This window comes from Colletotrichum navitas (assembly GCF_030913465.1).
Source record: "Colletotrichum navitas strain CBS 125086 chromosome Unknown LY79scaffold_32, whole genome shotgun sequence".
NCBI lineage: Eukaryota > Fungi > Ascomycota > Sordariomycetes > Glomerellales > Glomerellaceae > Colletotrichum > Colletotrichum navitas.
In genome coordinates this window covers 121,991-147,181 of record NW_026850578.1, presented here as the reverse complement: position 1 = coordinate 147,181, position 25,191 = coordinate 121,991, and the positions used below count along the sequence as shown (strand labels likewise).

The 25,191-nt window shown below is 54.5% G+C and overlaps 13 protein-coding genes across 13 annotated transcripts; 6 read left to right on the top strand and 7 right to left on the bottom strand.

Moving 5' to 3' along the window:
* On the bottom strand, positions 1–1,731 carry LY79DRAFT_554951 (uncharacterized protein). Its single transcript, XM_060557891.1, has 2 exons — positions 812–1,731; positions 1–741 (listed from the first exon to the last, which is right to left on the bottom strand). The coding sequence occupies exons 1-2, from the start codon at positions 1,366–1,368 to the stop codon at positions 390–392; spliced, it is 909 nt and encodes a 302-aa protein (XP_060413798.1). The 5' UTR covers positions 1,369–1,731; the 3' UTR covers positions 1–389.
* Positions 1,732–1,905: 174 nt separating this feature from the next.
* LY79DRAFT_516193 (XAP5, circadian clock regulator-domain-containing protein) lies at positions 1,906–3,050 on the top strand (the record flags this gene model as incomplete). The annotated part of the gene is made up of 2 exons (XM_060554790.1): positions 1,906–2,625; positions 2,679–3,050. 2 exons carry the CDS (start codon positions 1,906–1,908, stop codon positions 3,048–3,050), a joined length of 1,092 nt encoding a protein of 363 aa, XP_060413797.1.
* A 2-nt stretch (positions 3,051–3,052) lies between these two features.
* On the bottom strand, positions 3,053–3,952 carry LY79DRAFT_221104 (uncharacterized protein). Its single transcript, XM_060551601.1, has one exon. The coding sequence runs from the start codon at positions 3,738–3,740 to the stop codon at positions 3,156–3,158; it is 585 nt and encodes a 194-aa protein (XP_060413796.1). The 5' UTR covers positions 3,741–3,952; the 3' UTR covers positions 3,053–3,155.
* A 788-nt stretch (positions 3,953–4,740) lies between these two features.
* LY79DRAFT_221131 (uncharacterized protein) lies at positions 4,741–5,883 on the top strand. Its single transcript, XM_060551602.1, has one exon. It carries the CDS (start codon positions 5,089–5,091, stop codon positions 5,725–5,727), a length of 639 nt encoding a protein of 212 aa, XP_060413795.1. The 5' UTR covers positions 4,741–5,088; the 3' UTR covers positions 5,728–5,883.
* A 445-nt stretch (positions 5,884–6,328) lies between these two features.
* LY79DRAFT_221081 (uncharacterized protein) lies at positions 6,329–7,144 on the top strand. The gene is made up of 2 exons (XM_060551600.1): positions 6,329–6,846; positions 6,974–7,144. Exons 1-2 carry the CDS (start codon positions 6,452–6,454, stop codon positions 7,137–7,139), a joined length of 561 nt encoding a protein of 186 aa, XP_060413794.1. The 5' UTR covers positions 6,329–6,451; the 3' UTR covers positions 7,140–7,144.
* Positions 7,145–7,572: 428 nt separating this feature from the next.
* LY79DRAFT_516265 (short-chain dehydrogenase) lies at positions 7,573–8,580 on the bottom strand (the record flags this gene model as incomplete). Its single annotated transcript, XM_060554801.1, has 1 exon — positions 7,573–8,580. One exon carries the CDS (start codon positions 8,578–8,580, stop codon positions 7,573–7,575), a length of 1,008 nt encoding a protein of 335 aa, XP_060413793.1.
* A 717-nt stretch (positions 8,581–9,297) lies between these two features.
* Positions 9,298–10,755, bottom strand: LY79DRAFT_516066 (kinase-like domain-containing protein; the record flags this gene model as incomplete). The annotated part of the gene is made up of 5 exons (XM_060554780.1): positions 9,298–9,488; positions 9,552–9,714; positions 9,776–10,077; positions 10,136–10,458; positions 10,535–10,755. 5 exons carry the CDS (start codon positions 10,753–10,755, stop codon positions 9,298–9,300), a joined length of 1,200 nt encoding a protein of 399 aa, XP_060413792.1.
* Positions 10,756–11,817: 1,062 nt separating this feature from the next.
* On the top strand, positions 11,818–13,337 carry LY79DRAFT_221059 (NAD dependent epimerase/dehydratase). The gene is made up of 3 exons (XM_060551599.1): positions 11,818–12,041; positions 12,092–12,332; positions 12,392–13,337. The coding sequence occupies exons 1-3, from the start codon at positions 12,028–12,030 to the stop codon at positions 13,157–13,159; spliced, it is 1,023 nt and encodes a 340-aa protein (XP_060413791.1). The 5' UTR covers positions 11,818–12,027; the 3' UTR covers positions 13,160–13,337.
* Positions 13,338–13,864: 527 nt separating this feature from the next.
* Positions 13,865–14,659, top strand: LY79DRAFT_516250 (family 61 glycosyl hydrolase; the record flags this gene model as incomplete). Its single annotated transcript, XM_060554796.1, has 2 exons — positions 13,865–13,930; positions 13,985–14,659. The coding sequence occupies 2 exons, from the start codon at positions 13,865–13,867 to the stop codon at positions 14,657–14,659; spliced, it is 741 nt and encodes a 246-aa protein (XP_060413790.1).
* Positions 14,660–16,678: 2,019 nt separating this feature from the next.
* Positions 16,679–17,811, top strand: LY79DRAFT_220939 (kinase-like domain-containing protein). Its single transcript, XM_060551598.1, has one exon. It carries the CDS (start codon positions 16,789–16,791, stop codon positions 17,578–17,580), a length of 792 nt encoding a protein of 263 aa, XP_060413789.1. The 5' UTR covers positions 16,679–16,788; the 3' UTR covers positions 17,581–17,811.
* A 1,136-nt stretch (positions 17,812–18,947) lies between these two features.
* LY79DRAFT_516283 (uncharacterized protein) lies at positions 18,948–19,991 on the bottom strand (the record flags this gene model as incomplete). The annotated part of the gene is made up of 3 exons (XM_060554803.1): positions 18,948–19,294; positions 19,360–19,878; positions 19,937–19,991. The coding sequence occupies 3 exons, from the start codon at positions 19,989–19,991 to the stop codon at positions 18,948–18,950; spliced, it is 921 nt and encodes a 306-aa protein (XP_060413788.1).
* A 571-nt stretch (positions 19,992–20,562) lies between these two features.
* LY79DRAFT_580015 (fasciclin domain-containing protein) lies at positions 20,563–21,929 on the bottom strand (the record flags this gene model as incomplete). Its single annotated transcript, XM_060560065.1, has 2 exons — positions 20,563–21,210; positions 21,279–21,929. 2 exons carry the CDS (start codon positions 21,927–21,929, stop codon positions 20,563–20,565), a joined length of 1,299 nt encoding a protein of 432 aa, XP_060413787.1.
* Positions 21,930–24,503: 2,574 nt separating this feature from the next.
* On the bottom strand, positions 24,504–24,920 carry LY79DRAFT_669991 (uncharacterized protein; the record flags this gene model as incomplete). The annotated part of the gene is made up of 2 exons (XM_060563722.1): positions 24,504–24,776; positions 24,888–24,920. 2 exons carry the CDS (start codon positions 24,918–24,920, stop codon positions 24,504–24,506), a joined length of 306 nt encoding a protein of 101 aa, XP_060413786.1.
* Between the last annotated feature and the right edge of the window lie 271 nt (positions 24,921–25,191).

Sequence of the window (25,191 nt, the reverse complement as noted above, 5' to 3'; positions counted from 1 at the left end):
TGTTGTTGGCAGCAAGAATTGAAATCAAGATGACCCGTCGTAGAACGAATACGTGCATTCTACTGCTTTGTCGCATAAACACTCCTGATAGTTGCATATAGTCCTACTGGTTGTATCATCGTGAATCGAGGTAATCCAGACCCTGCAGAGCCTATCCTTACGATGGGATGGTAGGCATATGAGAGAGTCCCTCGACTCTCCTTTGCTTAGCCAGATATGTAAATGAGGCTTTATCTAAGATAGTATATTGCCGACAAATCTGTTGTATGACCCGACTCAAGTCGGGTCCCATCAAGAATCGAAATCCACACGCTGTTATCATGCAATGCCGCTGTTTGCTCATGCTCATCATATATACTCGTCACGTTGGCCATGGAAACCTTTTCGAATCATTGACCCCACATAAGCACACGCCATCGCCATCCCTCCAGCAGCTTCATGTCCTGCTCGACGATATCGGCGTCGCCCCGCTCAATCTTGGCACTGAGTCGCTTCAAGCGTTTCGAGACTGTCTTGGCCACCTGGAGGGAGACCTCGTTGGTGAAAACATACAAGACGGCGAAGACGAAGAAGGCAATGCTGGCGAAGCTGTTCCGGCCGAGGAGGCTGTCCTTGATGCGAGCGACCAGTGCCTTGCTGCGCCAAAAGGCGTACTCGGTGTTGTTGGAGGCCTGCACCTGGTCTTGTGACCTGTCAGAAGGCCGGCGGAAGATTCTCTTCACAGCTGGGATGAAAGTCGCCCTGGAGGAAGTCAATAAATATTGAGTGCCCCGAATGGAGCACATGCCCACCGCAAACGACAGAGACTTACACGGCTCCGCCAATCAGCCAGTTCCTCCAGCGGTGGTTCTCGCCCTCCTTGATCAGGACCCCGACTTTTTTTCTCAGGAACTTGAGGTCGCCGAGCAGAATGCGGCCCTGGTTTCTGATCTGGTCTTCCAACTCCAACGACGTGGCGCCATCAAGACGACCCCTCTTTCTCTGAAGGGCCAGATACTCCCGCAGCGCGAACTGGGTACTTGTCTTGACCGATTTCAGGTCCTGGGGGGTCGTCACGAGAGGATTCAGGGCGGCGGCGGCGATAGCGGCAGGACGGGGAGCCTCTGCCGCGCTCACCTGTTGCGACTGGAGACTCGGGTAAGCCGCTGGGCCGGCCATGTGCTCAACCGGAGGCTGAATATTCACGTTGGCCACCACCCCCGGTGGAGCTCCTCCATAGCCTTGGCCCGGGTAAGGGGCCGACTGATCGATAGACTGAAGCGGCCCAGAGTACTGATCAAACCCCAGCGGACCCCCTGAGGGCGCAGGGAATGCGCCAGGACCATTGTGCGGCCCGGACGATGTTACAACCGGCTGCTGAATATTCATAGCGTACCGTACTTTCGAACGTCTAACGAGACTGGTGGAACTAACGGCGGTGAAGGAAGTTGGCGAGCGGCAACAACGGTGGATTGGGCGGGAGCGGGTCTACCAAGCAAGGAGTAAGTGGAATGAAAAGCAAAGAACAAACAGGGCGAAAGCAAAGAAACCCCTATGAGCAACGTCGGGCGACAATATGGTCCATGAGAAGAATAATCGGGTGGCGGGGGGGTTGGAGAAGAGCTGGAGGCACAGCTCAGCTCACTGCAGGGCGAGAAAGGCGAACGGCGATGAGGAGGCACTCTCTCAGTACGTAGGGAAAGGTGAAGGCGGGAGAAAGTGGGTCTGCCAGCGAACGGGACCCACCACGGGAAGCGGGCCCCACCACACCGTGTCAATATACTGATTAAACCTTTTTACACACGTTATCCTGTCGTTTCTTTCAATCGTCGGAGACTTGATGCAAGACCAAACGAAGCTCTCTCCATCTACTCGTATTGCTCTGCGCGATCCTTTCCTTCGTTTCTGGACTCTTATCAACCCATAATGTCTGATAACACAAACTCACGGTTCACGCCGTCGAACAAAACAGTGACCGAGCGCATCTCGGACAGCACCGTCGGCCTCGTCGCGCTCTCCGATTTCCGCAAGCGACGCGCTGAAGTCCTCGACCAGCAGGACCGCGAACGAGAGGCCGCTTTGTCCAGCGCATCCACACCCGATCGATCCGTTTCTGCGACATCAGACCCCGCAAGCGACTCGGCAAGTAGCGCGAACAAGCCAAAGAAGAAGAAGAAGAAGATTGGCACCAGCAAGCTATCCTTTGGCGACGACGAAGGGGAAGAGGAGGACTTGGCACCCACGGGGAAGGGCAAGAAGGCAGAAGGTGGCGATGGCGACAAGGCGGAGAAGCATACCAAGGTCGTAGCCAACTCGTCGGTGGCATTTGTGCCAAAGGTCATGTCGAAAGCCGCGTTGCGCCGCGAAGCTGCCGAGCGGGAAGCGTTGCGCCGCGAATTCCTGGCTATTCAAGAGGCCGTCAAGGCCACCGAGGTTGCGATACCATTTGTCTTCTACGACGGATCCAACATACCAGGCGGCACGGTGCGCGTTAAGAAGGGCGACTACATCTGGGTCTTCCTGGACAAGAGCCGCAAAGTCGGCGCGGAGCTCGGCGTAGGGGAAAAGGCCAATGCACGGAGAGAATGGGCAAGAGTCGGTGTGGACGACCTGATGCTCGTTAGAGGGTCCATCATCATTCCACATGTGAGTTCAAGACAATTGTTCCTCTATTCGGTTTCTAGGCTGACGCTTCCTAGCACTACGAGTTCTACTTCTTCGTTATCAACAAGAGTCTGGGCCCAGGTGGCCAACAGCTTTTCAACTACAGCGCCGAAGCGCCGCCCCTAAAGGACGGAACCGGACCCGAGGAGGCGGCTGCTGCACCAAACGGCGGCCTCACCACCGCAGCAGCGCTTAAGGCTGCTGCGGTCAAGTCACTTCCCGATATCAACACCCTCGAGGGCGCGACCGACGATCCGACCTTGACGAAGGTGGTGGACAGACGCTGGTATGAGCGCAACAAGCACATCTATCCAGCGAGCCTGTGGCAGGAGTTTGACCCCGAAAAGGACTATAATGCCGAGGTTCGAAAAGACGCTGGTGGGAATACTTTCTTCTTTGCGAGATGAGAGCAGGTCCTGTTGCTCTGTAAAGATGCAAAACTTGTCGAGGTCGTTGGTATGCTATGTGAAGAATAATCACGCCAGGCCAGGCGGCGTTCGTCTCGCGACATGTCATCCGGCTATCATCCGGACGGCAAGAAGCAGGCCGAGGACGAGCATCCAGCCCGGCCAGAAGACCAACACGATCAGCATGTTACACCCTGGACCCAGTATCGTAGTCGCGAACTCCATGAAGAACTTCTTTCTCAGCTTTGTAACATTCTTGGAGTTCCACGCACGCCGCAGCGACCTGCGAAGCGCCGACGCCGTTGCGTTGAGCAGAAGGAATGAGTTGGCGGCGAAGAGCCGGGTTGCGATAATGGTCGAGGAGAGGGTTGTAGTGGCGAGGAGGTGGCCGTAGACAAGGAGAAGCCACGACGCAACGGCGACGAGCCTCTGGAAGCGGACGGCAAGGGTGAAGGTTGGCCCGAGGAGGGCGAGGAGGTCTGAGCGCTGGCGAATTGTCACACCAAGCTCGTGCGTGGATGAGGTCAAGACGGCGACCTTGCTCATGATGGCAGAAGAGGTCTCGGCAAGGGTTTGTTCACGACGACCTGCAGCGGCGCCTTGTTGGTGAGATTGAGGAGAGGGTTCAGTGCCATCAGAAGAGGCGGCGGGCTCAGCTTGTTGCAGCTGGCGATATATATTGACGGGCATTTTTGTCCCGCAGCAACTGCATGCAGTACACCACGCACACTATGGACTACTGGGTTGCCTTGGGCGGGAAGCTCTCGGCAACAGCGCTTCAGATAATCCGACATCTACCCCCTCTGTAATACCCGAATAGGACGACGATGGACATATTAAATGCTGGCGGTTGGGGCGGGCTCGTCGCCTAATACCTAATAGTAGGGTGGTCTAGAAATTTCCACCCCTCCCATCGAGTCAAGAACCAGCGTCGTGCTAGACTCCACCATCCACTTCATTGCTGGTGACAAACCAGAGCAACACGTGGGGCTGTTCGCGCTGCTGGATCGAGCTCTGTACGATTCATCGGGACAATGAGGGGGGAAAGGAACAACATAGACTCCAATCGACTCCCATTCGCACGTGGTCTGGTCCTCCCGCCGCCCATGCGCGCCTAACATGTAAAATCGCAGACTGAGGAACGTTCTCGTTCCTGTTTGCCCGCCTCGCGGACCCCTGATCGCCGGTGGCCTTCATCCTCATTGGCGTGTCTTGTTGATCCACCCTTATCGTTCCCGCTATCGCTGTCTCTGGAGCTTTCCGACCTGACGGCGTCCCACAAGGATAGATGTGGCCGGATCCCGTGGTCGCGGCGGCTCGACTCGTGGATAGTCGAATCATGGGGGAGCGCGGACGTGGTGGCAGGTTGATGGATCTGCCCGTCCCCGGGAAACTCGTCCCGTTCTTTTGCGTTTTGTTCTTCCAGCATGTTCGTACCGCAATATTCTACGCTACAGTCTATGCGCCATATAGCGCCACATACCTGGCTTCGCAATGTGTGGCTGCTTGAGAAGTGTGGCTGTCCACACTTAGGTCAGCAAGTGGCATTGTCTTCTGGAGGGTTGCACTTGAAGAAACCAAGCACATTTACCATCAATTTCAGAGATCAGCAGCGGTCAGGCTCGCCGCCGTGCCACTTGAGCAACATGCAAATACTCCCGAGAAATATCTTCACCGTCGCGGTATAGTTACATACCGCTTTCTTCTGCCCCTCGTCCTTCCACGTCCTCGCCGAGAAGATTCCAGCGGTGAGATCAAGCGCTGTGTTCTGGCAATTGACACAGCCCTCACCGTCCAGGTTATGTCTAATCTTGTGTTCCAGGTCGTCTGGCTGTGCAACAGTAAACGGTTTACGTTCTATCGGTCGGCAGTACCGAAACCCAATGAGTCGGTGAAGAACGAACACAACCCCAGCCCGGTGTAACGTTCCCACGCTAGAGCCGAGACAGGAGGCGAACAACACCGAGCATGCGATGACGATTTAATCCTTCAAGCCGCTCAAGCGAGCGATCTATCTCGCTATCTCCCCCGCCCATGTATGTGCAAGCGGAAGTTGCTGGTCAGCCAACAGAGTCAAAGCACTGATGGGCCTAGCTGGCGTGCCCTTTGGCTCCAGTGGCATGACGGGCATGATGGGCTAAGGTCGCACAAGTGGTTCTTCAGTGGAGCCGCGACGGGGAAGATGCACGATGGGACGAGGTACCCGACAAAGAAACCAAACAATGATATGCAGCGGGTATGCATAATCGCAGCCCGCCTCGTCTATGGCTATGCATCGATCTTCCTGGCTATGTTGTCTCCCTTGCAACTGGGAATCTCGTCTCGTGGTGAGAAGACCCATCCCGGCATCTGGTACCAAGCAGAGACGGCCTCGGACGGACCCCCGAAGACCTTGAAGTCGTCCCATCCCCGGCATGCATATTACAGGTACGTAAACACAACCGACACGGCCGGCCAATTGATGGGTACGGTCACATCTTCTGTTTCCATCTCCACGGCACCCCTCGTAGGGTCCGTAGCTGCAAGCGAGTGCCACCTGAGAAACACATTCATGCATGTCCTGACACTACGCCGATCACCGCTCGCGAAAGGATCATCTATCGTGTTTCTCTCAACACGAGCTTACGATCAGCACATCTGTCTGTTGGAGTGGCACATGCTGTTTCTCTCTCGCTAGTCTAAAGCATATTTAGCGTAAAGTACACTCGTCCTCGACTTGGGGATGTCTCTGGCTTGCACCTCGGCGCGCGAGAAACCCATGCAAGATGAGAGACAAATTCTATTAATGGCAATCCCTCGATCAGTCCCCTACCCTAATGCAGCATAGTGTCTGCAGCGACAAGCCGGAATCGGGCAATTAACCTCAACCCACCTTGGCCGTTTCTTGCACCGTTACCACAGCCCCCCCTTTATTTCTTTTCTTCTTTTTCTTCTGTTTCCACCGCTTTGTCTGTCAACGGACGCAACGATCTACGGCGTGTTTGCCGGTATGGGGATGGGAAAACAGCGAGCCTACCGGAAGATCGAGCGCCGGGGGCGACACGGGGCCAAATTAGCTCAGAAGGGGGTCGCGAATACGAGAATCGACGCCCTCGGTGCTACGTCACGTTCAACGGGTGCACCACCACCTTCTCCGCCATACCGTCTTTCATAGCTCATGCAAGGGCGGGCAGGCATGATCGTTGAAGGGGAAGGGAAGCGAAGACTACTGGGGCGACAGGCGAACCTACCATCATTTTTTCTGGTCCTTTGGGAACCCTTACGATGCAAACCAGATACCTACTTAAACCTGACGATGTTCCCGTCTGAACTTTCGAGTACCGAATCATCCCATCACAACAACACTCCCTCTTCTCCAGTGTCCGGTACAAGCACAACCCTTCATCTCACCGCCCGCCATAATGCAGCTCCTTTCCACCCTCCTCCTCCTCGCCCCGGCCCTCGCCTCGCCCGTCGCCCGGCGCCAGGAGGAGCCGACCTGCAGCCAGGAGTCGTTCAAGGTCCCCGAGTGGACGCTCACCGGCTTCGACTACCACGCCAGCTACACCTTCACCACGCCGGCCCACCAGAACTCGTGGGGCTACATCAGCTTCAACGTGTCGAACCCCGTCCTCGACTACGAGGTCGCCTGCAGCGCCGCCAGCAACCAGCTCAGTGACTTCTTCTACGGCGACCAGGTTTACAACTGTAGCCCGCCCGAGGGCCAGAGCGCCACAACCTCCTTCACCTGGAGCTACCCCGAGCGCGCCCTCACGCTGAACCAGTCCTGGACTTGCAACGATGACCCCAGCTATCCGTAAGTTTGGCTTTTCCTTTGCCCCACCGCGGGAGAGGGGGGAGAAACAAAACAAACCCCCCTCCCTGTTTACGGGATGACCAATAATCGGCACGAGGGAATATACCTAGCTAACCGTCACGAACAGCGCTCGCTTCACCGCATGGGGAGACGCCGTCGCCGATCTCACGTGCGAGGAGACATCTTGGCAGAACAGCAACTGGACCTTGGGGCAGATCTACTCCAAGCGCAACATCAAGTGCGGCATCATTACGCTGCCGACCCCGGTCAAGGCCATCGCGGCCATCGCCTAGGTGGAATCGGTCACGAAGGCTGGCTGGCAACTGGGCACACGACCAGTGCTGATAATACGACGACCACAATCACACAACGATGACAACGACAATAACAACAGCAATAACAACAGCAATAACAACAGCAATAACAACAGCAATAACAACAGCAATAACAACAACGTGCATGTCGCTCTTTATGAATCTCATGACACGACATAATTTTTTGCATGGCTTTGGCGCTCAAGGGACCGACCCGGTTGACGGTCATTATCAATCAGCTCATGGAACGGCTTTTGAAAAAGAAGACTTTGGGGTTGCCTGCACATAGAGTAACATGCGAAGTAATTTTAATCACCTAATTCTGCTTCATCTCAACATCTCCTAAACGTCTCGCATTAACCACCAGTGACCATCATTCCCTCTCTCTTCGGAAAATTCCAGTACCATTCATTCACTTCTCGTCGAATCCCACAAGCTCGTTTGACTTGTCCCAGAGCTCCTTTGGCAACTGCTCGTCGTCGATCCACAGGGCGTACCCTGTGCTCCCTGTGTTGTCGGCGGTGGGCCCTTCCTCGACCAGGTTGCTGAGATACTTGCCGCCCCGGCCCTCCCACTCCGGGCTTAGCGCGGCGTAGGTGGTCGTGGCCGCGCCCTGTGGCGCGTTCTTCAGGATAGGCTTGACGGCCTCGTTGTTTAGGATCGCCTTGGCCTCGTCCGCTGAGAGGTACTGCATCAGGTTGGTGGCGATGATCCCGGGGTGGATGGAGAGGGCGTGCAGGCCCTTGGACCCGTACCGCCTCTCGATCTCCTTCGCGAAGAGGATGTTGGCCGTCTTGGACCGCCCGTACGCCGTCCAGGGCTGGTACGTCTCCTTTTCGAAGTTGATGTCGTCGAGGCGGACGTTGCCCCCGTGGTGCGCCACGGACGACACGGAAATGACCCGGGACTGGAACTGGGGCGTCGAAGACGCGAGGAGTGCGGGCTTCAGCAGCTGGAAGAAAAGGAAATGGCCCAGGTGGTTGGTCCCGAACTGGGTCTCGAAGCCGTCTTCCGTCTTGCCCTCCGGCGTGGCCATGACGCCGGCGTTGAGGATGAGGACGTTCAGCCTGTTGCTCCGGGAGAGGAACTCCTTTGCGGCCGAGCGCACCGAGGCCAGAGAGTCCAGCCGGAGCTCGATGGCGTGCACGGGCGCGTCGGACTTAGGGCCGGGCCCGTTCTTGACGTCGTCGATGGCCTGTTGGGCCTTCGCGGAGTTCCTGGCCGTCAGGAAGAGGGTCGCCCCTGTCGCGTGGACGGCGCGCGCCGTCTCGAGGCCGATGCCGGAGTTTGCGCCCGTGATGAGGACGACCGTCCCGGCCAGCTTGCCGACGAGCCCCTCATCCTCGACGACCTGAAGGGCCGTGGGCCGCGCGTCTCCTGGGCCCTGCGGGTTGGCGTGGGCGGCTGCGTATCTGGACATGACGAGCGGTTGTCGGCTGACGTGTTTGCTTTGAGTTTCGAGGCTTTTGGTGCTATCAGAAGCGGTCTTGTAGATGCGGTTGAGCCGAGATGTCTCCGCGTGGGCAAGGGAACGCTCGAGGCTTTTGACTGTGCGAAGGGCGGAACGCTCGGGGCGTTTAACTGTGCGAAGGGCGGAGTCCTATGATGTCCGAGTCGTCCGGCGGCGGAGGGGTTATTCATGGCCGGAACGCGAACCTTAATGATGGAGTTAAAATTATCTCCGCGTCCAGATTATCTCCGCGTCCAGCTCCTTCCATGCCTGGAGACACCTCGTATGCAAAATTTGCGAACTACGCAGATGTATGGCAGGCATTCGAGAGTGGTTGACAAGTTGCGTTTGATGGGCGTTACATGGTTCCAATGCAGAAAGATATGATTGCCAGCTTTCGAGAAGGGTTGGTATCGATGGGACTTGAGGCGACGGAGGCAGTTGAGACGAAGAATTGAAGATCTCGACGTAACTGTCCAGAAGAGTCGTATCGAGCAACAAGCTGCCGGAGGCTTTGCCCGAGGGCGAGGGTCCCGCGGATGCAAGGTTGGAAATGGAGTTTTGACGCGGGCAGTTTCCCTCCATTATGGCCGTGCTAGAGATGGGTCTATACAGTAGTCATATATACAAGACACTTACACAAAGGAGACATCGGCAGCATTCTGCAAGAAACCAAGATGGGTTCGTCTAGTCATCGGGGTATTGGCGGTTCAGCCAGGGGTCCTCCATAAGCTCCCTGGCCGACAGTCTATCTTCCGGCCTCCACTGAAGCATCTTCCTTAAGAAAATCAGAAACTCAGCCTTGTCGGGGCCCTCGAGGTTGCATTCTTCTTCCTCGAGCGAGGACTCCTGTATCTCGCCATCGATTATTAGTTGACCTGTACTCCAGGTGTTAGTGTCGACTTGGCCTGCGGTTTGAGAGGATCGGGGGCAGGGCTGACCTTCTTCATCAAAGAACTCCTTCCAGGATGAGCCCCGTTCCAAGAGATCATCAGGCGGCGGACCCATAAGCGACACCATTCTGGCGAAATGCGCTGCCCGCGACGCCGTTCGGTCTCTGAGTCTTGTGTTGAAGAGTAGTTTGCCTTCGAATAGATCCCAGATCTGCAAGAGAGGCATCAGCATATGCAAGACATCCAGCACCTATGCAGGTCCACGGTCGTACCATGAGTCCCAGGGCCCAGATATCAATCTTCTTATCCCAAGGCATCCCTAGAATGATCTCCGGAGCCCTGTACAAGTCAGGCATCACCTGACCTTCGAAGGGCCCATTTCCAAATCTTGCGTCGCCGAAGTCGCATATGATCGGGTCGCCGGGGTCGTCTGGAATCTCCAGCCCGGTGGATGCGTACACTATCCTGTCACCCATGATCTTCCTTGCACTCGGCATAGCCCATTCGGCTTCTACAAGGTCGTCAAGAATGGATGTGTCTGTTATGGCAAGCATGATGTTCCCATCCTGGATGTCTATGATTTGTTAGTGGTACGGTTTCAGGGTGTTAACTCCCGCATGCGAGCCACGCACCTGTATGCACTACGTGTGCCTCGGAGTGCATATAGTCCAGGCCCAGTAACAGAGCATAGGTGAGGCCCTTCAGGAGGTTTTCCGGGACTTTCCCGCCGGCAAGCTCCCGAATATCTGCGAGCGACAGCCCGAGTGTCTCGAAAACCAGACACACGTGCGGACCTGCTGGACCAGACACTTCGAAGCTCGCCTTGATCGAACGTAGGAGACTTCGGCCCGGGTGATCAGAGGCCACACGCCACAGGTGATCGAGCACTTTCTCCTCATTCAACGCCTGGCGATGGCCCGTCTGGTAGACCTTCAGCGTAACGTAAGAGTGTAAGCTAAGTAGGGTTTCTCGTCAGCCTTTTGCTCCCTTCCCAGCACCTTCGAACGGCGCGATGCGAGACGCGGACGTACTTTAGGTCGCGACACAGCCATACGGTCGACGCCGAGCCGAAGCCCAACTTCAGTAGCACCTGGTACCGAGACTCAAACACCTGGCCGATCTCGACGGGGTACCACCTGTCCGGGTCGTACCAAGCGAAGCCCTGCTCTTCCAGCTGCACCTCCGGGCCGTAGATTTCCTCGGGCGCGGCTTCCGGCAGCGGCCTGGGAGGCGAGTGGCTTCGTCTCGTCATGGGGGTCGACTTGCGACAGTGTTTTGAGCGGTGAAGTTGTCATTGTGCAGCGCGCAGGGTTTTGCTTCGAGGTTTTGTGGGGTGAATGGAACGTAGAATGGGGGGGAGGTGTGAAGTGCGGGCGGCCCCCACAAACCTTGAGTGGCCACCGGCATTTAATTAATTGCTCGTTTTAACTACGGGCAAATTCACCAATCATCAAAAATTTTTTTTTTTGTGTTTTTCTTTTTCTCTAAGTTGCCAATGACAAGAGGTGCAGGGTTGTTTCAACGTACTTGGGCTAATGACCCGACGGACGATGGTTACCATGAACATCACGGAGATGGTTAATATCAATACTTGGGTTATAACTTGAACAATACCGGCTCTCACGGACAGGTTGATTTCCAGCACCTAGACACCCAGCTTAGGGTCAAACTCTTCCCCAACGCCCTGCTTCACTACTTCCCTTAACAAATTCGATAATCTCTTGCATCTGAGCAAACTTGTCCTTGTTTGTTTATGCTAGATGAACACGTTGAGGGTGACCTCGTTTACCCTTTTCACAAAGGCTAGCAGTACGACGGGTTGGACTTGTTCGGTCCTAATGCAGTGTTGGCGCTTGTAATGGTCCACCTTTGCTAGCCGCCAGCTCCACGAGGGTTACGCCGAGAGTTCCGGCCGAAGCGCTCCATGCTGCTCGGAGACGGCCAAGACAACGGGAGCTCCCTTCCTAGCCCTACTTCACAACGGGATGTAAGTTTTGGTACGTTGGATGAATAATAGGATAGAAGTTATGGCATGCTGATGGATAATGGGGAGTAAGGTTTGCAATGTTAGACAGGTTTCCTACGCAAAACTGCCAAACATACGTTGTAAATATTGCTTCCCTCGAACCTCGTTCATCACACGCTTATCGAGAACGGAAGTCTAGACCCTAGGTAGGTGGTTCTCAAAGTACCGCCTGCGATATTGTAGCCGGTTTGAGCAAGTATCTTTCAAGGTGGGGGTCAAACAGCATAATATGATCCCTGTTTCCGCATACAAGGCAGATCAACATCCTTGTCCTCGCTGACGTCCAAATATGAGGCGGGGAACCGCAGGAAAGAGGGGGGGCCGGTTCTTTCCCTGGCGATTAACAATTCTGGTTCCTTCAGCTCCGTTAAAATCATCAAGTTCAACGAAAGAAAAACTCTCAGCTTCACAGGCTTGGACTATGTCGAATCGGACTCTCATCTGGATAGGCCTCTGAAGACTTGTTTATTTGACAAATCACTAACACCGGGAGGCATCATGGCAAGCAAGCCGTCAGACACCCTCCAATATGGATGCAGACACACAGCTCATAGATGAACAGGAACTACGTCTTGGTCACTGGAGCAACAGGCTTCATTGGCGCCCACGTTGTCGACGTCCTCCTCTCTCGAGGCATCAAGGTTCGAGGCGCGACCCGCTCCCCCGCCAAAGGTCATGCCATGATCGAGGCCAGGCCACACTTTGCCGACAGACTAGACTTCGTGCAAGTCCAAGACTTTGAGAACACGGGCATTTTTTCCGAAGCGATCAAAGACGTTGATGCCGTTATTCATGTTGCCAGCGTTAGTATTCCTGCAATGCGTGTGGAGACCATAGTCTAATATCCCGCTTCTCTTCGTAGCCATTCACCTACGATACCAAAGACAACGAGAAGGAGCTTATCATACCGGCCATCAACGGCGTACGCTCCATCCTGGAGGCAGCAGTGACAAATTCCAAAATTAGCCGCGTCGTCATCACGTCTTCGTTCGCATCGGTCCTGGACGCCAACCGCAAAGCGCCCCCCTACTTCACATACACGGGCGACGATTGGAACCCGCTGACCTACGCCGAAGCTGCAGCACCAGAAACAAGTGCCGTCGTCGCGTACCGAGGCTCCAAGAAGTTTGCCGAGCTCGCCGCCTGGGACTTTGTTAAACAAGAGAAGCCGCACTTCGACATCGTGACGCTGTGTCCCCCGATGACGTTCGGCCCGGTCGTACACCCAGTCGGCAGCGTCGACGAGCTGAACGAGTCCAACGCCATGCTCTGGAGGATCGCAAGCGGAGAGACGCCTCTCCCCGTGGCCCGGGTCCCCTTTTGGATCGACGTCCGAGACCTCGCCGTCGCGCACGTCGAGGCGCTCCTTCGGCCCGAAGTTGGCGGCAGGAGATACGTGCCGACCGCGAACGACCGGTTCTCGTACGGCCTGGCGGCCAGAATCATTATCGAGAACTTTTCTTGGGCCAAGGGTACCGTTGCTGAGGAGGAGCATAAGATCGACGAGTCACACGGCCTGGACGGGGAAACCGCAGCGAAAGAGCTGGGACTGGAGTACCTCACGTTCAATGAAACGGTCGTTGACCTAGTTAGGCAGGCTAAATCTTTGAAGAGTAGTATGGGGCAGTAGCCGCGGGATGAGAATTGGCAAACTTCCGTTCGCGAGGAGGCGATAACCCGGAACCCCTTCCCGCGGCAACGCCGATCTCTCTCGAGTCGATACGGGAATCCTGCGGCGAATCATGGCGAACGGCGAAAGTCCGGTACCGAAGCTTTATTCGGTGGCGATTGTGATGCCAGACCACCCATTCCTATGCCAGCGGTGCATGGGCTACAGGGTAGACGACTCGTGACAGCCATGAATTCTGCCTAAATTGGTTTCTCGTCAAGTGAAAGGGACGACAAATTTGTGCCGGTAGGAAGCCTCCGTTGCGCCCAATCAAACTGGACCGGGACAGACCAGTTCAACTAGTTACACGGCCGGCCATGATTTTCCGTCTGCGAGGTGTTCTCGAAAAGCTACACCGCTCAACTTGGCTCTTGGTCCGAACCACTGGCTTGCTTCCAAAGACGGCAGGTTGCATGTCAGATATATTGATGCTGCGTTTTGAACCAGATTGTTACTTGTTTGTTCAATCTCGGAAGTGGCTGTGTTGATATCAGCAAACTGCACTGTTGACTTTGTTTCTGTTGATTGGCTTGCCCAACTTTGCAAACATTCGGGTGCTTTGTATCATTATATATTCATCAGAAAATAGTCCATCCCAACTGTTTGGCGCCAGCCCCTTCGCCCTCATCTCTTGTCTTTTACACAATCCTCGAACTATCCTGCATCATGAAAGTCTCATTCCTCCTGGCGATTGCGTTTGCCTCCATGGCTCATTCCCATGCCATCTTCCAGGTGAGTATTGCCACGGTCTCGTCAAACCACCAAAGTTGATAATGGGTTCTGCAGAAAGTGTCGGTGAATGGCAAAGAATACGGCTCCCTGGCGGGCCTCCGCGCCCCGAACCAGAACAACCCGACCCAGGATGTCAGCTCCGAGGACATTATCTGCGGCAAGGTGGCGACCTCCTCGCAGGAAGTCATCACCATCGCACCGGGCGACCGCATCGGCGCCTGGTGGCAGCACGTCGTCGGCGGCGCCCAGTTCCCGGGGGACCCAGACAACCCGATCGCCAGCTCGCACAAGGGTCCCATCACGGCATGGCTCGCCAAGGTGCCCAGCGCCTCGGGCGGCGGTGTCACCGGACTCCAGTGGTTCAAGGTCGCCGAGGACACCCTGGACACGGGGTCCGGCCAGTGGGCTGTCGACAGGATGATCGGCGGCGGTGGGTGGAGCTACTTCGATCTGCCGCGGTGCATCGCTCCGGGCGACTACCTCCTGCGCGTCGAGCTGCTGGCCCTCCACTCGGCCTATTCGCAGAAGGGCGCTCAGTTCTACATCTCCTGCGCCAACGTCAGGGTCACGGGGTCCGGGACGTTCTCGCCGACCTCCACCGTCAGCTTCCCGGGTGCCTATCAGCAGAGCGATCCATCCATCGTGATCAACATCTACGGCGCGGGCGGCATCCCGAACAATGGCGGAAAGGCGTACTCAGCACCTGGACCGAGACCAATTACATGCTAAGCACACTGAACGGCGGCAGTAGCTAGTCGCGTAAAGTGCTATGAACGTTGGAAACGCAAGGTCATCGTGTGTAGAAATCCAAGATAGGATTTTCCCAACTCGTTTGCTTATTTTGTCGCTGAAACCCAATGAGGGCGAGATCTTTCAAGGCCGCATAACAAATCTGTTGCAATCCGGAACCAAATCCATAGACCTGGTTCTCCCGGACGTCCCATCACAAACCATTTCTTCCACCATTATAATTCTGTTGCGCAAAAACGACGCCGTTAGTTGCGGCAGCACAACTAACGCCTTATATCACATCGTGACACACACCCCCAGATTACAGGTAGCCTTACTCATGTAGATCTGCTCTAGGAAGGAAGCCTCTACAGCCCCCCAGAAGACATACCCCTAGGGCAAATACTGCTATACTCTTATTAACCTTCTAATTAATTATATCTTACTAAAGTCTAGGTGGTCACTGTTCATTTAGGTAGAGTATTTATAACCTTTGTCTTGGCCTTTACAGGAATTAAACCTGTAGGGTCTATAAGGCTAAGACACTAGCTTAAGGGCTATACTATTAAGGTATACAGTGTAAATTAGGGTTATAACTATTGTATAAAAACAACGCTGTTAGCTATAGTAGCACAACTAACGCCTTGTAATGTTATTATAATTCTCTTCTGCTCTTAGATAGGTGACCTAACTGACAGTGTTGTACAGATGTCTAACAACGTACGTTTAGCTGCCTTCCCCCTCTACTCTAGTTTCTTAGTAGGATACTTTGATAAGTTTCTCTCCTATCTAGTTATCTTTGTGTTCTTTCTAACTTGGCTGTTCTGTTAGTAGTCTAACTCTGCCCCCAGGGCCACCGCCACCGCCACCACTCCCGCTCCTGCCCCCGTCATCAAGGTACCATCACAACCATTTCCCCTCTTCATGTGTGTCTTGCTCAGACATTCCAATCATGATCATGTTTCTTCCATTTTCTCTTTGTGATATTAGCTAACTGAGTTTCAGGAGCAGACTGTGGGGATCTGAAGTCAGGCAGCGGGCCAACAGCCCCTGCAACCTTGGAGCGAATACCCGCAGCAATCATGATTGATGGCTCGGGGGCCCGTTTCGTCCATTGAGAAGCGGCCTTGCTTGAGTAAAGGTTGGAAAAAACCATGAGCACCCCTTCGAGTATTACTGGGATGGTTCTTCCGGTGTCTTGGACCTCAAAACCCCTTCGGTATGGGTTTCGACCCGGCTAAGCCCGTGGGCGGCCCCGAGAAGGACCGCCAGAATACCCGCATTGACCCGCCCCCTAAGTCTTTTTCTTCCAACCCGGGCCTGTCTCCTTGACCTAGCTTCAACACCACCGGCAAGCTAGTGAACCTGGAGGTCAACCAGGTCCGCGTCAAGCAGTGGAACTGATAGATATAGTCGCTCTCAACCACTATAAGTGGTCTAGTGCAGTTCACCCGATACATGTGTAATATCACAGTACGTAAAACCCAATGCGACGCACCTCTAACCTGTGCTAGATCTCAATATCTCAAAATGGTATAGAATAGCTGATAACGCAGAGCAACAGCCGAATCTGACTTCACTTCAACCATGGCCTGGATGCGTACGCGAACGACCTTTGGGCGCCGGAACGTCGGCGGCACGGCTGTTGAATAAGGTCGCGCGGGTTCGCGGACAAGTCACACTGAACGACGAGGGCGTGACTGATGTACTGGCGATGATAGTATTGTCGAATCTACCACCAAGGTCGCGGTGGTTGCAAGCCATTAAGCAGTGGAATAGCAATGTGACGATCTATGATGTCGCCATCTCACCTCCCGCCCTAAAGTACAATGTCGTCTTCAGGAAGTGCTGGGAGTCTCTGGCGGTTCAGCAGATGCTGAAGAAATACAAGTGTCTTTGGTTGCAAGATGGACGTAAGCTCGCTTGGTATGTTCTAATACCGGTACCGTACCTACTTAAAGTAGTTCCCCCAACCTCCAAACGCCTTCTTCTGCGGGGTAATATTGCTTCACCGCCTCCAAACCAAACGTGCCCCTATAGGCATCACACCCCGTCTATCTCTTTTTAACCTCCTTCTACCTGATCTCCTGTAAACGCTTAATCATCACCTCTGAAGTTTGCGCCCTGCAATGTTCGATAATCCTCCGAGACCGAACTCGGCCTTTCATGCACAAAATGGTCATGACGATGAAATTCCATCTTTGAACCAAAAGGGCGAGTTTGTCGCTATCGGCTTGACATCCTATGTGGAGCGCTTACCCAATGGTACCATCATCAAGACAGCCTGGCCCGGCGGCTACCGCGCCCAGCAGCGACGCCACGAAATTGCTACAGAAGCCAAAATATACGATCGTCTTGGTGAACATCCTTGTTTAGTCAAAAAGAAGGACTGGGACCCAGACGAATATGTCTTGACCCTGGAAGATATGCCCAACGGAACACTCAAAGACTATCTCGAGTCCCACGCAGACGTGCCTCTGGACCAGCGGAAAAAATGGGTAACTGAAGCTGTTGAGTGCATCCAGCTTCTGCACAGTTCAGGCATTATTCACTGCGACATTGGGCCGCACAATTTCCTCCTGGATGACTGTCTTCGTCTTAAAATCATTGACTTCTCTGGATCCTCCATTGACGGCTCTTACACTGAGATCAGCCCTGGCACTCGATACGCAGCGCCCACACTGGACCGCTCTTTGCAGTGGACTCCAACAGTCAAAACAGACCTCTTCAGTTTAGGTTCAACGATATACTACATTATGATGGGCAAAGCTCCGTTTGAGGATTTCCAGAGTGAATATGTCCAGAAGATGTACCGCAACCAAGAATTCCCCGACTTGACTGGCATACCTTATGCAGATATAGTCCGAAGCTGCTGGTCTCAAGATTTGGAGTCCGTGGATGGGCTGGTTCCTTACGTCTGAGCAGAGAATTGAGACCATGTAAACAGGATGGGCATGAGGGCTGGGACGCACTGTGTTATCTACACTCCTTGTTAGTCTTGGATTATAGCTATCTGGTACTCCTGGTTATACTCAAGATCTCCAGAGAACGCAGATCAAACAGATATCAGTCGGGCTTGCCCTTTTCGTTTGCCCCTTCTCTGACCATATTCTACCCTTGCGAAGTTTGTCGGAAGGAGTCTCCCAGCTCTATTGCAACGGATGGAACAACAGTGGCAATGCTTCAACCCCTAATCTTGTTGCTATCCTGCAGACCCTTTCTTGAGATTATGCCTTGACCCTGCTCCTTGCCGGTATTCTCTCTAACGACGATCCGAACATATATGAGGTGTCTAACTGAGGATGCTGGGGGAGGGGGTTAGCAGCTGGCCCTGAAGTCAACGAAGTCCACGTTATCAGGACGATCCTCCTTGCAACCTCTCATGTCCTCAACTTCTCTCCCACGTTCCCGCTCCCGGATGAAGTCAACGTCAGCGCTAACCCGTCTGCTTACGTACATCAATTCTAGCCCTCTACAGACGGGAAGGCTGTTGCAGGATACAGTATGGAGGCTTGGTGTTGGGCAATGGATATTGTCCTCCTCTTCTGTTGCTGCCAAACAGGCCGCACGCTTATTGCTAGCGAGACCGGCCCCTAGCACAAGGCTGTGACGCAGGTCATCTATGTCCCTAAGGGAGATGATGCCAGCTAAATTGGCGAGACAAAAGCCAAACACTTAGCGGAGAGCATGCTTAATCGCGCTCTCTTCAAGTTAGCTCTGGAACAAAACAAGATTAGGAAGAAGTTGGTGATGCTAGCCATGTCTTGGACTAAGACAGGAGTAGTTGACTGCGTGGCCTGCCACAAGAACATCATCTCGGCTATTCAGGGTTTGAATAACCTTACTGACGTGGTTACCTCGCGATACCAAAAGCAAGGAATACGGTCCCTAGTTTAAGGTTGATGACAAGACTATAAGGCTTTCGCTTGACGTCCTTCGCGATTCCGTCAAGTCTTGCGTCACCTTCGCTACAATCAGTCCAGACTATAATCGACAACACTTTCAGGACTTTCTCAAAATTGGTTGCGCTGGTTTACACGTTTAAGTCCAGCCTGCCCGGGGGGCCGTCGACGCGAAAACAGGTCTCGGTCGATATCCATGCCCTGTCGGCCAACGCGAAATTCGTTTACGGGCGCGTTCAGAATGCAATTGACCGAAACCGTCCTCCGTCCGGCTTGTCACTCTCTCCAACAAGATACTAGACTAAGCTGTATTACCACGATCGAGTTTCGCCATTCTCGCATCACCGAAGTTTCGCCTCTGGATAGCTCGGCGCCAGGCTCTTTTCCTATTTGCCGGCACCCAATGTATTCTGGACACTCATGCTGAGTTCTTTAACCTTGTCAAGATCCGCCAAGCCGGACTCAAACTTCTGCCTGATGAAGTTCCAGGCAGGCCCGCCGAGGGGAACGCGTAACGGAACGCGCTCGCCACGGCTGGCGATGCCGTAGATGGCCTCGGCGATGGCCGACGGCTCAGTCAGCCTTCCCGACTTTATTCCCATCTCCACATACTTTTCGAGCACGCGAGCCGGCATGTCGGCCCCGGCGTACGCCGGATGAGGCGCGGTGCGAGCCTTGCTGTGCCCTTCGAAGTTTGTCCTGACGCCGCTCGGCTCCAGAATGCAAAAGTTGACTGTTTCGCATGTCAATCAAGGCATGCACGGCCTGGGATGCACACTCGGGGGAAGGGGGTCTCACTGTTCCACTGGGGATGCATCTCTCTCGCGACGGACTCGGTCCAGCCTTCGACGGCCCACTTCCCGGCGTGGTAGTACGCGTGCCCGGGGAAGCCGCACTGCCCGGCGAGGGACGAGACGTTGAAGACGACGCCGCCACGGCGGTCCGCGGACTGGCGCATGTTCTCGACGGCGCGCGTCGTAACGCGCGCGGTGCCGAAGAAGAGGGTCTCGAGCTCCCGGTGCGTCTCCTCCTCGGTCGCGGACTCGGTGTCGCCCGAGAGCGAGTACCCGGCGTTGTTGACCACGACGTCGAGGCGGAAACCCGGGCCGAAGTGCTCCTCGGCCGCGGCGAAGGCGCCGTTGACGGACGCCGCGGAGGTCACGTCGAGGGGCAGCTTCAGGATGTTCCCCCTGCTGTCGTCGTCGGGGAGGTACGCGAGGTCGACGGGGTTCCGGGCCGTGGCGATCAGGCGGTGGCCGGGCTTGCTGGCGACCAATGTGCTCAAGGCTTTGCCGATCCCCGAGGAGCATCCGGTGACTGGGTGGTGTGGTTAGCATCAAGCTTATGATTTTAGAGGCAAAGACTGGAGACGAACTTAGCCAAGTTGCATCGGACGGAAGGTTGTACGGTTCGGAGTTGACGGGATTCATGTCTGTAATCTTATGAGTTGCCTTCAAGACCCGGTGGTGGTGGGGGGAGAAGTAAGGCGTGATTTATCTTTGCCGTCTGCGTGATATTGTTTTCTCGGCGTCTCCAGGAGACGAAGTTTTGAACATTTGACCTTCAGCCATCTCTTTTATATCCTTCGGTCTCCTTGCCAAACCAAGCCTTTTTGCTCGGTCGTGGCTCTGCAGGATTGGCCCGGGAAAGAGCGTGTCGGGGTGGATTCAGAAGCTGACTGTCAGCACCTTGGCCCAATTGGGCTCGCCGTCGCGGTGAGTGACTCGAAACAAGTGCTGTGGCTTCGGGGAACCAGATTTGGCATAGAACGCAACTTCACTCAGGCCATGTTGCCCATTTTATTTCCGCAATATTACCTAGGAGCTTTGAGGCTAAACAAAGGGATCGAACCTACGTCGCTTAGGTTTTGCATATCGCGACTGTTGAAATGGCATTGGAATTGTCCCAAATCTTGCTCATTGCATTTGAAATAATCTAGATAGGATTATATATAGCGATCTGGGCCGAAAAGAAGTGGCACAATACAGAGTGAATATCCATTCACAGCTCGGCATCGAGCCAACCAGCGTCCTTCTCCTTGTTGTCAACGTAGTCAGCCAACCTCTCCTTCAATTCCTCGACAGAAATCTCTCCGTCGATGGAACCGGACTTGTGCTTGTGGGGAGGAATGGGAACGCGGGCGGGAACGTGGATGACGCCGTTCTTGGCGACGGCATCACCGACAGAGATGGGGATGTAGCCGTTCAGCTTGACCTTGGTATAGCCGCCCCAGGTAGCTACGTCGACGGCAATGTTCTTGCCATCGAGCAGGGTGGGGAGATCGATGTGGTAGTGCTCCGCGACCTTGGCGTCGTCCTTGTCATCGGGGCGGTAGTAGGCGTCGCTATAGAGGGTGGTATTGGCGACGATCTGGTACTTGAGCAGCGCCTTGAGGTACTTCAGGCCGCATTCGGTGTTGAACAAGAAGGCGTTGGCCCTGTATCCGAGGCGTTCGAAGGCGACGTTCGAGGGGGCAAAGACGGTGGTGCCCGTCGACTTGACGCCGTGGATGTACTTGACAAAGTCGGTCTTCTCGTATGCGAGAAGCAGCGTCGAGAATCTAGTAGGGAGAAGGCTGAGCTCACGGCCAACAAAGGGAGGCGGGATGATCAAGCTGTTGACGGCGTGGATGATTCCGTTGCTGGCATGCTGTACACACGCGCTCCCATCAGTTCTCCAGAATTGACACATTCTCTCGGGGAATATAAACAACTTACGATGTTGACGGCGACAACCTTTGCGTAAAAGTTGACACGAACGCCGCCAAGGCCGACGCTGGTGCGAAGGCGCTGGGGCTTACCGCCCAAAAGCGGCTCGTCCAGCAGCGTGGGGATCGTGTGGGTGCGCAAGACCCTCTTGGCGTCGTAATCGCCGATTCCGATGTGGTACTTCAGTATCGCCTCAATCGCCTCCTTGCTGGGCTTCTTGTGATGCTTGGGGATGTGCTCGAAAGCGCTGTTCGTGGGCACGAAGAGGGTGTGGTTCGCCTTGGTGCTCTTCAGGACCTCGACAATGTCCTCGTAGTCGTTCACCAGCTTGGCGAACTCGGTGGTGTGCTCGCACTCGGAGATCAGCTCGTAAATGGACTTGTCGGAGATGTCGGGTTCGTTCAGGAGGTGTGCTTCGAAGAGATCCTCGATTTTGTTCTCGACGGTATCCTCGAGGGTGTGCAGTGCGCCCTCAATGTGCGCCGACAGGGAATCGACGCCGTCCTCCACGGTGTTCACGATGGAGTCCTTGGAAGGGACGCGGTCCCACCAAGAGCGGCGATCATCGTTCTTGATGGCGGACTGCTCGAAGATTTTGGGGTCGGGGAGGATGAACGCGTTGGCCACGGCCACGCACGACAGGGCTGCGATGGCTTTCATTTTGATTTAGTATTCCAGATAACAGAAATATTCTTGCTCTAGGAACAAGAAGAGGGTGAAGGATAACAAGAAAAACATAATTAAGGGAAATGTGGAGGAGCCATGTCCTTTTTGCTCCACGCCTCGGGTGGCTCGGAGGCAAACGCTACCTTACGCGGAACAGGCAGCCGCTGAAGCTTGTGCTAACAGCTTGTCAATCGACTCGTCAGCTGACGTCAACGTGAACGGACAATGAGCGGCGGAGTGAAACTTTCCCCCGCTCAATTCCACCCCATGGAACTTCAATCCCTCCTCTTCCCCGGACGACCAGGGGGCAGTTACAATACAAAACGGTTGGGGAACCGAGAAGTGGAAACCCGTTCGATGCGAGAGACGGGGAGCCTAGGCTCTGCTCATCATTCAGAGCCCGCCGTATTGAGCTCGTCATCGACTGTTGTCGCATGAAAAATAGATGGCGTGATCGATCCAATCGTAGGAGCTCGTTAGCAGCAAGCTGAGGTATGGAAGAAAGCTCCGTGGTGGGAGGCGCCAGGTCCAATGCGTCATTCGTCTCACGTGTGAAACCGTTTTCGTCCTCCCCCACCATCGGGGTCTCGGGCTTGCGGGCCTCCATCTCTCGGCCAGAAAATCTCGCCGCCTCCGACCTGGCACGGCCCCATCGCGGATGCCCTGCCGAGTAAAGAATCGGGTGTTTCGAATCGCATTTCCCCACAATCAAGGCCTGCCCTAGCATAATAGAACTACTGATGAAAGACTAGGAGGTTTGTTTCAAGAATGTTGTTTGATAGTTGTGGAAGGAAAAAAAAAAAAAAACACTGTCGCGCCCTGGTAATGGGTGGGACAGATGTCAGTGTCCGGTGCTACCAGGCCTGTGGAGGAAAAGCCGAGGAGGCTTTGGCCCCTTTGGATCACCTTGAGAGGCTTGCTGTCTTGCTCAATTGGTATTGAGACTGTCAGGTGCGGTCCCTTAGCAGTCCTGCCGACGGCTGGAGCACACAAATAGAGCTTGGCATGCTGCGACCCGGCAGTTGAGGGGGGGCATAAATTAACAACTGCTCGGTCTCAATCGCGTCACTTGTGGTACTGGGTGGGCTAGATGCAAGCGTCCTAGTGTTTTCAGTTCGTGGCAGGAGAGGGGCTATGAGGGTGGGGGGGAGGGTAAGTCAAGCTTCCTTTCCAACTTTTTGATGCCTGGTGCTAACTCTTGTGTGCTCACATCGCGAACGCAGTGGCAGAGCACGCGAGGGAACCGATATTACGGGCCTAGGGAGTCGACATTACGGACCCGCCGGTCGGTGCATGCGAGCTTGGGAGGCCGCGAAGCTGGCAGAGGTGATTGCTTGTCGATAGAATGCCTAGATGCAGAAGTGACTGGTGATGTGGGTGTGTACTCGTCGTGAGACACCGACGCGAGGTCGCCCGGGACCCTTGGCCTGGACGTCCTATACCAACGACCCATGTGCTTCTGCCCTCCATGTTGCCCATCGTTTCGTCCCTGCGCGCGATCCCACCCAGATATATCAATGCAGCACGGGCCCTCGGTCCCGGTCCAGCCCGTGCATTCGGAACCGGTGCCGGGAATATTTGTGGGGTTTGTCAGCTCGGATTGACGGATTGAACGTCACGCCGACACTCGTTGACGGGAATCCACGGTGATGGCAACACTTGTGTGGCAACAAACCACGATTCTGCGGCATTGGCAATTTGACGAGTCGTTACCTACTGTTCTCGTCCCCCTCCCCCTCCTTCGATATCATCACCAACTATCGACGAACACTGTCTACCTCTTGAGTGTCGAGGGGCAAGGTGCGGCGCGACAAGTGATATAGTATAGCACGTGACTCGCCACTTAGCAGAGCAGTTAGCCGGCACCAGCACCACCCACCTATTATTGACTCCTTTTCCCCGTACGATTGCGGCCTCTCATAGACAGCCGGAGCTTTGGAGGCGGGTTCCGAAGAGCGTCGTGCGTGATATTATCCAAAAACATAGCTATCACCCCGACCGCTGTGAGCTTCAGTCACATGTCCTCTTGCCTCCCTGACAGGCAGATCTGCAACGGGTCTATGGTCTGAGAAGGCGGCGTCCTCGTCGTCATGATCACTGCGTCCATGAGTGAGTCACAGTATTGGAAATGGAAAATACGCTCGGGGTGCTGCATCATCATGTGGTCTTGGATTTCCACTTCGCGAAGAGGCTGATGACAAGATATGACACTGGAAGTCTCCTCTCGACCTCTATTGCAACGCAATGCCTGCAGCACATTTCGGCAAAGGTAACGATATTCGCATTGTATCGTGCCAGCATCCGGTGAAGTATTTGGGCAATCTTGCCACGAGCAAAGCCTTGCGAGGAAAGAGACGCCCGCTTGTTGCCGAGAGCAGCCTTTCCTTGCTTCTGCGTATCATCTCCTCCATTCAACCCGTAGAAGTGATGGTATATTATCTGGAGGGTGCTATTCCCTGATGGGCCATTTGAGGGAGCCCGGGGATTCCTTGCTAAACGTTAAGACGAAGTCCAAAGCGCCTTCTCCAGTTCCCAACCTCCCACGCATGACGACTGGGTGTTGGGTACCTAGAACTTCTTGCAGTGCAAGTCCCAACAGCCAGCTAACATGGGGCTCGTGACGTTGTTTGCTAACTGGATCTTGGGAGGTTCGAGCAGGGAACTCTGGGTCCGAGCTATCTGATCATCGAAGACGGCACCGAACTGACGAAGGTACGGATCCCCATTCCACGCCAACTGACTCTTCGCATCAATGGCATTAGCCTTGCGCTTGTTGGGTCGAGTGACTGCGGCCTTGATCATTGCCAAAGTCTGATCGGGATCAAGCTTGTAGACATATTCCTAAAGGACTGTCGGCAAAGTCAGATCAACCAGTTTGAGGTTTGTTCTCTGCCATTTTTGTCGGAGCACAGCAGTAGTGTCTGTTTCTGATTCCAGTCAGACTATGCCTACGTTGAATACGAGTGGCTCGTTGACGGTGAGCATGGTCTTGTGTTTTGGAAACTTGGCCTTGGCCCTTGAACAATTCTCAGTCCTCTCGGTTGGAGAATCTCTTGTTCGTCAGACCAGCGGTGTCATCTGTTGGAATTCTAATTAGTGTAAAATCAGGATTGTCCTTGGATGACAGCAGTAGGCATGTATCATACGATGTTGTCACTATTTCGAAGTCCTCTCCGTGATGGTGCTTGTATGTCACCCATCAGTGCGTTTATGTTCCGTCCAAGCCGTACAGAGGCTTAATAACCTTCATGAATCT

Excerpts from the sequence above, each read along its gene's own strand:
- LY79DRAFT_554951 (XM_060557891.1), bottom strand. The coding sequence starts at position 1,368 with ATGAATATTCAGCAGCCGGTTGTAACATCGTCCGGGCCGCACAATGGT. Across the intron at positions 742-811 it reads TGGCTGATTGGCGGAGCCGT|GGCGACTTTCATCCCAGCTG; the intron begins GTAAGTCTCTGT and ends GACTTCCTCCAG.
- LY79DRAFT_221104 (XM_060551601.1), bottom strand. The coding sequence starts at position 3,740 with ATGCCCGTCAATATATATCGCCAGCTGCAACAAGCTGAGCCCGCCGCC.
- LY79DRAFT_221131 (XM_060551602.1), top strand. The coding sequence starts at position 5,089 with ATGTGCAAGCGGAAGTTGCTGGTCAGCCAACAGAGTCAAAGCACTGAT.
- LY79DRAFT_221081 (XM_060551600.1), top strand. The coding sequence starts at position 6,452 with ATGCAGCTCCTTTCCACCCTCCTCCTCCTCGCCCCGGCCCTCGCCTCG. Across the intron at positions 6,847-6,973 it reads AACGATGACCCCAGCTATCC|CGCTCGCTTCACCGCATGGG; the intron begins GTAAGTTTGGCT and ends CGTCACGAACAG.
- LY79DRAFT_221059 (XM_060551599.1), top strand. Across the intron at positions 12,333-12,391 it reads CCGTTATTCATGTTGCCAGC|CCATTCACCTACGATACCAA; the intron begins GTTAGTATTCCT and ends TTCTCTTCGTAG.
- LY79DRAFT_220939 (XM_060551598.1), top strand. The coding sequence starts at position 16,789 with ATGTTCGATAATCCTCCGAGACCGAACTCGGCCTTTCATGCACAAAAT.